Below are 11,558 nucleotides of genomic sequence, written 5' to 3' on the forward strand. Positions count from 1 at the left end.
GCGGGCTCTGGCCTAGACCGGTGGTCCGGCGGGTGGCGATGTGGTTTGCCACTCCATGCTTGGCGGTGGATATGATGAGAAGGTAGGCTGGGTGAGGTCTGGGAACTCAGCGAGGAGGAGGCAGAGGAACTTGTCCGCGTCCGAGAGAGTGCTAGACCGCCCGATGGAGTCCACCTCACCAGGCGCGCATGCGAATGAGCAGAAGGTCAGGGCGTCGATCAGGAGTTCGTCGCTGATTGGCTCAATTTCACGGGAAGTAAACTTTGTTGTATACAAAACATTAGCTAAATATCATTTAGCGAAGAAAATACAAGGTAGGACATGCATTTGAGTGATTCAACATGTTTATTAGACAACAAGGAACCATTTAATCGAGGAATTTGGAAAATAAACAAAAAACTGTTTTATTTGTATTCACGTTACATTGGGTACCTTTAATAAACCCAGTTCCAGATAGCTGTCCCGATTTAAAATTGACATCGATGCTGATTGTGAGTTATGTCAAATTGAAAATAATGTATTCTATATATGTATATACCAAGATCTTTTGGAGGTATTTAGAACATTTGTTAGGGTCAAACTTGAAAGTATAGCTGATGGGTGTTTTATTTTTGTTTGATATAGCTTTGATTTATATAAAAACTAAATATGTATAGTTAATCTAATTATTTATAGTGAATATTACATAGCCTACATTATTAATGCAAAAGAAAAAACAAAATCTCTAATGTTAAAATGCATGCATGCATGTGAACCTTTATGCCCCAGTGTATAGTTTGTTCTTTATATTTGGTAGAGTAAATTGTTTTGTAAAACGTGTTTGTAATACTTGATATATTTTTAATTTTATGTTGATAATTAGATAGTAGCTTTAAAAAAGTGGATTGAGCCAGCCTGGTGACGCGGTGCGAGCAGCCTGAACAAACAGCTGCGGCGACTTGATTGGACTGACCACATAGGACAAACCACAACTCTACTAGGCTACTAACTAGCTTGTCTAGCTCTACACAGTCGACCAAAACATAATTAAACGGTTAGCTAACGTTAGTTTATTAGGCAGTTAGCTATATCTCTGGGATCAGTAGCTAGCGAGTCGACAACTTGTAGTGTATCAAGCTAGCTAGGACTAGCTTTATCGTCCACACTCGGGAGCTGGCCAGACACTTCGTATTGCTAGTGCTAGCTATGTAGCTAGCATTTTCATGCTTATCAAGACATTTTCGATTTCTTGTCGATATGGACGACGTTACTTCATCAACATCCCATGCTTTTGAGTCAGAGGTAAGTTTGATCTATGTATCTGTGTTCTAGTAGTACAGGTTAACGGTACGAGCATCTGCTTGCTTGTCGAAGCTGTTCCCCCCACGATGTAGCTAGCTAGCGTTAGCTACAAGCAGGCTAACTTACTGGTAACTAACTCAACTAGCTAATGATAACGTTGGTTCTAGTTGGCTAGATGAGACTGACTGGGTGCATTGTTTGCTTGTCAGGTTAGATGCTAGACATGTCATGTTTCAGATTTGGGTTCTGCATACATAGCTAAATTAGCTAGCGAGCGAACTGTTAGGTAACACACTTGGCTAGCAGTAGCTAACGTTTCGCTAGCTTGTATGAGGCTGTCTGGTTTGGCAACATTCGCCATCTTGACACTTGAAAGAAAACATTGTCAGGTCCAAATTTCTATCTACCTTACCTAGATAACGTCAGTGTCTGATTATTGTCAGCTAGCTAAACGTTTTAGTGGAAAGTGTCGTCTCTGCCCTCGGCATAGCTAACTAAGCTAGCTAGTGATAGTTGGCGAACAACGATTAGATGTACAGGAACTTAAGTAGCGTTAGCTGGCCAGCAAACGTTATTTAACGTAGATTGTGTTATGCTAGGGCGGCAGGTTTGTAGCACTAGCCTGACTTCTTTTTAACTGTGCTAGCTAGATAACCAGTTGAAAAACGTAACCAGCTAATTACTCATGCTAGCTAGCTTGCCTGCTACGATCTAGCACTAGGATATTTTTTTGCTAGCTCACGTTTAGTACTAGCTAACAGAGCTAGTGTAGCTAATACAGACACATCAGCAGCAATTGATTTTCTTGGAATCCTTAACTAACTGTTAGTCGACAAATCTGGCACTTATTTTAGCTAATCACATACTATACTGTGTTGACCAAGTCTGATGGTGGCTTGTGCGTTCTTGTGTATTGCAGGGATTCAGTCCGCCATACAGGAGGCGGCGGACAGTGGAGGATTTTAACACGTTCTGTACTTTTGTGTTAGCATATGCCGGCTACATCCCCTACCCTCAGGAGGTGAGTACCTGATCTGAAAACCAATCCGTCTTAAGTTAATGTCTTGTCTTTTTATGCGCAAGCAAGTCTTGGGCAAGAGAGAAAGCATGCTAGTGTTTAGCTTTCCTAGACATCAGTGGACAGGGTCAGTCATGCAAGCTACACTACGCTGCTAATTGTTGTTCATTATTAGTTAAAATGGTCGAGTTTGTTTTAAACAATTAACTCGTGCTTTGGAGGCAGTGTTAACCTGGCAACCCATCCTAAATTTTATTTCCTAGGACGGTTATTCACCCCACAATTAAATCAAAATCCGCAAGATGATAGTGGGTGGAGCTATTTGGGGATGGGTTGCCAGCAAGCCGAGCAATTTGGGGATGGGTTGCCAGGCTAACAGTGTGTCTGTCAGGTAGAAATTCAGGACGGTGACTGGTTGTTCTGAGCTGGGTGTGGTTATATAGGAGTGTGTGAGGTCATCGTTTGCTTGTGGTTCAGGGTGAGTCTCTTTTCAGTGAAAGGTGTATAAAAAAAAAAGTGGTTGTGGACGTTTCACTGCCGTGCCCAGATGTGCTGACCGTGTCTGTTTTAACCCCTCCCTCCTGTTAGGTGTGTTGACAACCTTCTGTTTAATCCACAGACCTGGAGGCGTGGCTTTGGGCAGCCTCCTTCCCCCTTCGCTAGCCAATGTGTTGCTGTTCCTCCTGAAGGGACACGCCCCCTAACCCAGCCCTGCCCTCTATCCTAGGGTAAGAGGGCGTTCCCCCATTTTCTACCCATCAGTCATTGGGCCGTATCCCATCTCTGCCCCCAAGTCCCTCTCCCCCGGTCCCTAATGTTATTAGGGATGTTAGAATGCGTCGACTGAACAACCGACTGTTGACAGGTTCTCTGTGTCAACAGTAAATGTAGTCAACGAAAATCTTTTCTTTCTCTTTTTGTGATGGCTAAAGTATCTGGTTGACATTGGGATGAGAAGATCCTGTTGCTTACCGTGCTTATTAAGCTCCTGCCGATCGTGTCAGCGATGTCTGCCGCCTCCCGTCCCATAATGCACACGCATCGCACACAGGAGCCGCAGAAGCAAAACAAGGTTTCATATTCATTTCAGACGTCTCTTTGTCATCTCGCCATTGTCAAACTGCCATCGTGTGGGTAAAACCACAGTTTTCTTGCGTTTTTCTTGCTAAATATCTTATTTATTGATTTATTTTAGCCTACATTGCCAATTGCACAGGAAAAAATTAATTGTTGATTAATTATTTCAATAATAACAGGTTATTGCTTTGAATGTTACAAAATTGTTGAATAAACGTTGAGTAGGCTAGATAGGCCTAGCCCAAAACAAAGTAAAAGAAAAAAAAGAAAGACCTGTACGAATTTCGAACATCTGTTTCGGCTTCACACAATGTGGTGCTGAATTGACAATGCCGACAGTCTGTTGGAATGGCCGTGATTAAGTGTGGAAAAAGCTAATCCATATCTGATATGGGGAAATAAATATGCCTATCTGGGAAAATAACCCATAATTAAAGCTGCATTCATTGGTTTTATGCATATTGTCAAAACTAATTAAAACCACCTGATATCAGATTGATAGATACTTTATTGATCCACCCAGCTAGAAATTTGCCATTTCAGCAGTTGAAATTACAGCAAGGTTGGAAAGAAAAAGGACAGTAGATGGAGTAACTAAAAATACACTAGATAAGGGGGTAGATAGTAGCATAAGAGGGTAGGTAGTAGCATAAAAGAGGAATAACCAGGGCTATATACACATGTACAGTAACTGCAGTATAGAATAGAATAAGATTGATATGTACCTGCATACATTGTAAAGGCCCTATATATAACTGTCATTACATTTTATATATATATATATATATATATATATATATATATATACACATACACACACATACATATTATATATATAATTGTCAATGAGCCATAGCGTCCTAATAGCATCCTACTTCAATGACTGTCCCCTACCGGTTGCCTGTTGTCATTCCAGCATTTCTGCCAGTGTTGTCAATAGCCGCCCCGTGCCTTATATGGCTGGCTCTGACCATTCGCTTTAGCCGTTGGTTTGTAAACAAGTTCATGCGAATCCCTTACTGCCTTTTAGTGGTTAAATAAAATCAATGAATGCAGCTTTAAGATACATGGCGCTGAATTAAGCCATATAACATACATATACCTAGTGCTTTTCTTAAGCCGATAGGTCTACATCAAAATTTAATATTAAACCCCCCCCACAAAAACGACTAGTCGGCAAATACCTCCGACACACCGACTAGCAAGGAGCTGTGTAGTTAACATCCCTAAATGTTATGATGTTCACTGATCTGTATTGTGTAAAAACAAGACAGGTTGAAGCATTGGAGGGTTAATGTAGCTGCTCGTGTTTGGTCGTGTCTTGTCAGAGAGAGAGAGAGAGAGAGAGAGAGAGAGCAGTGAATGTTCCCCTCTGACAGGGGATGGTCAGAGTAAAGGGGAACATGTTAGAGGGACGGTTGAAAATGAGCCGGATGGGTAAAACCGGCACCTGTACTGAAACGAAGTAAAATGATCCAAGTAAAGCACCCCAGAGAGGACCCCCTGCCTCAGACCCAGACAGGGGGAGCAGCCCGGCCCAGCGTCAGCCTCTGACTGTACCTCTGGTCCTGTTCAGAACAACCAGTCATACCAGTCCCTCATGCTCCGGTCTGTCTCTGGTGTTGTCTGTCCGTCTCCCCTAACCTCTCCATCCAAAGCATACTAGCATAACATGGTGAAAGCATCTGTGGCATAAAATGCAGTGCTGTCTTAAAGGAGTAGTAAAGGGAAAATGCATGTTTAGCCCTGTTTTAAGGTTACTTATGATCATATACAATGGTTCAGATCGAAACGTTGACAAAACTAGCACTTTTGAGAAAGTCTGATAATTGCTCTACCACCGTTTTGGTCATACAATGGATGTGGATGGGCACCTTGAAAAATCTTTCAAAAACATTTTAAACTCTCGATTTCAAAGACAAGAAGCTCACCGTTGGTGTTCTGACATCAAATTAGCCGAAAAGTATGAATTCTGTAGGGTTTTATTGATCATTTTATGAAATCCATTGACTTGTATTGAAGCGACCGTTGTAGATGTGTAGATCAATCCACAGAGAGGATTCAGGAAGTGGAACTACTTACGATAGCTATTTATGTTGCTAGGCTACCTAGTTTGTGGAAGTTTACACATGTATGTGCTGCGACTAAATAGTTCTATGCTAAATATTTAAAAGCCTTTGATGAACTAGAATCTTACTTTATGGCGAATTATATGTCAGAACGCCAACTAACACCTCGGTGAGTTTCTTGTCTTTGAAATTGAGAGTTTAACATGTTTTTTTGAATGATTTTTCACAGTGACCATCCACATTTATTGTATGACCAAAACGGTGGTAGAGCAATTATCAGACTTTCTCAAAATGCTAGTTTTGTCAACGTTTTGATCTGAACCATTATATATCATCATAAGTAACCTTAAAACCGGGCTAAACATGCATTTTCCCTTTACTAGTCCTTTAACATGCTGGGGAACATAGCGCTGAAGTGTTGACACTAAATGTGTCATCACCTGATTTTGCTCCTGCACATCTGAAGAGATCATCGTTCCCTCTGTTAGTGGCCGAGTGCGTGAGGGGACACTGCGATGTTACCGGGATGTGCGTTTGATCAAAACCCGTATCAATGGCTACAGAAACCACCGTGGACACGGACTGTAACCCCCCTCCCCCCCGCCTCTCTCTGTGTTTGCAGGCCTCGCCCCTGCGCAGTAGCTCCAGCCCTCCCAACAGCACAGGCAGCACAGTTGACAGCGACGGCTGGACCCCGCGGCCTCCTTCGGCCTGCCCCCCGCGCCCTCCCCAGGACCGGAGCAGGAAGCGCCCCTGTCCGACAGGCCTCCTCAGCGGGACGCCTCTCCCAGGCCAGGGGAACAAGGATGTGAGTAAGGTGTCCCCCCCCCCCCCACCCTTGTTCTCATTGTAGCAAACCCACCCCCCCGTTAGCCCATGTGCCCGGTGTTGACTTCTGACGGTACGGCTCTTCCTGTCCTGCCTTGTCCAGCACGGCCACGTCGGGGCCACCCTCCACCCAGACGACCGCAGGAAAGCGGACAAACTGAAGAAGAAGAGGAGGTGGAAGGAGAATCAGACCGGCGAGCCGAGCGCCACCTGCCACGCCTACACTGCGGTCTCAGAGCCCAGGCACGCCTCTCCTCCTCCTCCTCCCCCTCCTCCTCCCTCTCCTCCTCTTCCAGGACGAGCGATCAAAGAGGAGCCCGAGGATGAGATCACCATCCCCCTCCTGCCCCCCCCTCCGCCGCCCTCACACCGCCCGGCCGGTAGCCCCGCCCCCTGTAAGCAGGAGCCCGGCGAGGAGCGTCTGTGCTGGGAAGGCCGGGAGCCGGCCGAGGGGGCGGTGAAGGTGGAGGGGCTGCCGGGGACCAGGACGGTGTTCCGGCAGGGGAAGCAGGTGGTGTTCCGGGACCAGGACGGCTCGGGAGAGGACGAGGACATCATGGTGGACTCTGGTGAGACCAACGGCACTGTTAACTCCGTGTGTGTGTGTAGGATTTTGACCACTTTTAATGTAGTGTCAATGACTGCTGTGGTATGAAAGCACGAGTGTAAAGTAGGGGTGCGCCGACAGATCGGCAGTCATCCGGGAGCTTTCATGCCGCGGGTATGGCTACTGCCCCTTTTTTGGGTGAACAACTTTGAATCTGAATGGCGGCAAGTTCAAATGGGCAAGTCCCGTCCTTGTCCCAGCTCGTTTTCACCCCAAAAGGGGCGTGTCCGCATTTGTGTACTTCCCGTTAATCACAATTTGACGTCACAGTGCTCTGGTCTTTGGTTTGTCGGCAGACTTTCAGCTGATCGGCCCTGATCAGTCTCGTATCTTTTGACCACTTTCATGTTGTATCAACCGCTGGTGTTGTAGGAAAGCATGATTCTTAACGCGTCTTAAGTTTTGACAGTTCGGTTGAAGTTGAAACCCTTTGCTCTCTCTCTCCCTCTCTCTGTCTCTCTCTCGCTCTCTCTCTCTCTTGCTCTCTCGTCAGATGATGATTCGTGGGACCTGGTGACGTGTTTCTGTATGAAGCCGTTTGCCGGCCGAGCGATGATCGAGTGTAACCAGTGCAACACCTGGATCCACCTGTCCTGCGCCAAGATCAGGAAGAGCCACGTCCCGGAGACGTACGTGTGCCAGAGGTGCCAGGACACCCACGGGACGCCTGACGCACGCCGCTCCCACCGCTCGCGCTTCGGCCCGCGCAAACACCTGCTGGACTGACCCCCACCCCCCAGGCTCCGCCCCCTGAACTCTGACCCCCTGTCCACACTAGACCCAGTGCTCCACAACTGGCTCCCCATTCATCCTGGGCTCCGCCACCACCTCCTAGACTGACCCTCGACAACCCTCCCCTTTCCCTCCTCCCCCAATCACTTCCCTGTCCCTTATACCCTGCAGCCCACACCCCCAAGCCATGACCCTAGAACCACCGTAGAGCCTGGCGTCACGTCCACACGCCCTGCTGGACCTCACGCCGTCCCCGTGTCGTCACAAAGTGACCTAAGTGCTATTTTGGATTTATTTGTGTCTGCTTCCCTCCAGGCTGAGCGTAAGGCAATCACCGAACAGCCGTCATAGTTAGCGTGTGACGGCAAACCGCCAGGGTGGACAGTGGACAGGGACGTCGATGTCTAGCGACGAGTGTCCTGCGAACACTGGAATGACATTTTAACTGTCAAAACTGCCACGAGAGAACGCCCTGCCGCTCAACATGCGTCCTGGGACTTGGTAGTCGAGGCAGTTGGCACTTTTTTATGTTTTTTTGACCCCTCTCACCCAGGGATAGGTACACCTGTATTGTCTGAGCAAGGCGTTCAGGCGGTCGGTCTGTAGAGTTTTAGAAGAGGATAGGATTAGCTAACTCTTTTCTCTTCAGCAGTGCTTCAGATGGTGCTAAACCACATCTGTTTGTTTAGTAGGTATTTATCCACCAGCAGGTATACCTGGCTCGACCCACACACTTGTCGTTCAATCATTCTGTTCTAGCCCTGTTCCTTGCCACCATTTTGGTTCTCTGCTCTTTTTTTCTTTTCTGTGGACATGTTCAGTTCACCGCAACACAACAACGGCGTAGCAGATGTCGACGAAATGGATCTGCTTTTAGCCCAGTAGTGGTTTTATCGTGAGAGGCGAGAATTGAGTTCTGGAGCATTTTTGCAGAACGTTTCTAACTTTTTATTTTGGTGCATCCATTTCATGGGTGGAATTTTTTCGGACTGTGGTACCGTAGCGTGTTGCTGCGTTTTACATAGTTGGCTATAATGGCGTTTTTCAAAGGGCACATAATATCGTGTGTGTTTAAGAGGGGTCTGGGTGAATTCTATGCATGTATGCAAGCATGTGAGTGTGTGCGCGTGTGATTGGTGGACGCCGGGTGGAACATGCATGTGTATTGGTCGATGCTGCTATGACGATTCCTGTCCGTCCCTCGGTTAAGTCTTGTCAGTTAGAGTCAAGGGACGAGATGGAGACATTTGGACTTGACCGATTAACCCGCCCGTCAATGCAGTCTCTGTAGTTCAGGGTTCAGGCCCGGTTCAGACCCAGTCCTTCACACCCATCAGTGTTCTGCACCTCTTCTGTTCAAGCCTTTATAGCTCTTCCAGGGCTTAATACGTTTTCATGAACCTGCCCTTTTGACCACAGTTTTGTAATCTGTTTCCGTTACTCATGTTCACCTGTGTCTAAACGGTTCTGTGTACATATCATTGTTTCTGTTGGTATGAAAGCCATAGATCTGGTCACGGTTGGGAGTGACTGGCAGATGGTGGACACGCCCATCGGATCTTTGTCCAGGGTACGACTGCATGAAGCAGGATCAAGCAGCCAACAGTGACATGTGTTTGGAACTATTTGTCTGTAGAAAGAGTTGGAGGTGCAAGAACGTCCTTGAGAACGTGGTCTGTGCTGTGGTGCAAACTGTTTCTGTGAAACTCTTGTATTGTAAACTATTGTAAATAAAGAGTTGATATTAGCCCTCTGGTCTGTTCATCTTTTCATTGTGCGTGTCTTTAGCAGACATGGATCAATAACACTGATCAACCACTTCATCGTAATTGAGGGGATATGCCTCAGTTGGCACTTATGAAACTTAAATTTGTTTCATTACAGTGAGAAAGATAAATCAAGTATTTGGCTCAAGCCGGGTCCTTAGCATCTTGATAAAGAGACCGATTTTATCAGGCATTTCTTTATTTGAATTTATTTTTACAGGACGAGAGAGCAAAAAATAATTCCTCACACCAATTCTATACAGTTTGAGAGCAAAGGTTCCTCACCACTTCTGTACAGACAAGTTTGGGTCATGGGCAGGAATGTGACAGTGGGGAGCAGCAGTGCCAAAACTGGCCACAGGGTGGCACTAGAGGGCTTGACTAGTGACTGTAGGGTCCAAACACTGACATGTCCATTGGTTTTAGGCAGGAAGAGATCACTGGATCAATAAAAATAGACAAGTGACCAAAAACAGGAACACTCTCTGGAACTGGTCCGATGGGAGTTCGCTGAAGTAATGGGTCATATAGTTGGAGATCAAATGTATCACACAGACGTTTGTTTCTATGTTTCCGACCATATATACATACCAAATACAGCATAACACTGGAATCAACAATACTTTATGTGGACCGAAAATTAGGGGTTTTAGCACCCAAGAACAGTAGACAGAATAATGTGTAGCTTGATGGAACAACTTGCCCATCACTAATAAAATAAACTTACATCCAATAACTTCCATCTATACATCAACAGAAAGTGCATACAGGCCATAACACAGGCCATAACACAGCCCATCACAGGGCAACGGGGAGAGAGAGAGAGAGAGAGGCCGTGACAGAAAGTAAAGGACTACTTGCCAATTTATATAATTAGTTTGTTCTAGAGTAACATGTTAATGTGCTACAGATCAATTCAGTGGGTTAATTCATAACTAAATGATAAAACACGAAAGATAAGGAGAAACGTATGAATATGACCATGAAAAGTTAAGGTATGGCACAATAGCACTCACTAAACCCACATTCTAACAAATCATATCAATAAAATTACAACACATTAAAATAAATTCATGTACTCAAATGTTTCAGAAACAATATAATGGTCCCCAAGTGTCTGTGGTAAAAATCAGTCTGTTACTTCACACAGACAACAGACAAACGCACATCAACACAACTGACCAGTCTGCCAGTGTCTCAGAGAGCTTAACACAAACTCACCTCAACACAACTGACACACCTGCCAGTGTGTTCCTAGTAGGAACTTCCTACTCAGACTTATGTCCGTAGAATCCACTGGCTAGAGCAGAGACATGCTGGCATCCAATACAAGCAGCAGAAAACTCACTTTCAAGGCATAATAAGTTGAGACAAATCAACAACGCAAACTAAAAGAACAGATAGAAGTAGTAGGCATCCCTCCAGCCTTAGTTCCGTCATGCCCACAGACTGGCAGAGATGAATAGTTTCACTGGTTCTTCTGAGTAAAGTCATCATGCATAGTTCTACTGTATTTCATGTTCTCTGGGATGTAAAAGGATTGCCGATGAAAATCAGCCTTCTGGCTAGCTCGAGTACCTTTACATTTGTTTAATGTTGATCAATGTACATTGTCCCTTTTCAAATAAATAAATTGGAAATTTGAACCTCATTAACATTAGCATGTGTTAGTGTAACGTTATCTAACGTTACTGTAACATGAGTAATAACTGTAGTAGAATTCACTGATATGTACAGTACATACAGTAAGATGAATATTGCACAATTCTAGGAGACGATGAGGAGAGAGGTACATTGTTAACACTGATAGAGCTGATCACGCAACTCTTACATTTTGCTTCAGTTGGTTGTGTCATCTAGTAAATAGGAAATAAACAGTCAGTTTCGTAGTGTAGTGAACAAAAATGTTTTGATAGCTGCTGTCCAGTCACCAGCTGCACCAATCAGACTACAGATTTGTAGGGCCTAACCCTTGGCCAGCGGCCCACCCTTACAGGACGGCATGGGCGGTCAGACATCATGTTCAGCGTACCTGGGGCGGAGCCTGGCTCGGGGGGGGGGGGGGGGGGGGGAGGACAGGAGGAGGGATGGAACTCGACGGTGGTATGATTCTTTAATGACATGGGAGAAGAAGGGAAGGAGAGCCTTTTCTCTCTTCACTCCTCTTTGTCTGTCTGTCT

The 11,558-nt window shown here is 45.4% G+C and overlaps 1 protein-coding gene across 1 annotated transcript; it reads left to right on the forward strand.

The window, feature by feature from the left end:
• The first annotated feature begins 1,220 nt into the window (after positions 1–1,220).
• Positions 1,221–9,280, forward strand: phf13 (PHD finger protein 13). Its single transcript, XM_084441559.1, has 5 exons — positions 1,221–1,281; positions 2,201–2,302; positions 6,068–6,253; positions 6,377–6,842; positions 7,374–9,280. The coding sequence occupies exons 1-5, from the start codon at positions 1,237–1,239 to the stop codon at positions 7,604–7,606; spliced, it is 1,032 nt and encodes a 343-aa protein (XP_084297685.1). The 5' UTR covers positions 1,221–1,236; the 3' UTR covers positions 7,607–9,280.
• Positions 9,281–11,558: the final 2,278 nt, after the last annotated feature.

This window comes from Borostomias antarcticus (assembly GCF_949987555.1).
Source record: "Borostomias antarcticus genome assembly, chromosome: 7".
Classification (NCBI taxonomy): domain Eukaryota; kingdom Metazoa; phylum Chordata; class Actinopteri; order Stomiiformes; family Stomiidae; genus Borostomias; species Borostomias antarcticus.

Excerpts from the sequence above, each read along its gene's own strand:
- phf13 (XM_084441559.1), top strand. The coding sequence starts at position 1,237 with ATGGACGACGTTACTTCATCAACATCCCATGCTTTTGAGTCAGAG. Across the intron at positions 1,282-2,200 it reads CCCATGCTTTTGAGTCAGAG|GGATTCAGTCCGCCATACAG; the intron begins GTAAGTTTGATC and ends TGTGTATTGCAG. Across the intron at positions 6,254-6,376 it reads CAGGCCAGGGGAACAAGGAT|CACGGCCACGTCGGGGCCAC; the intron begins GTGAGTAAGGTG and ends TGCCTTGTCCAG.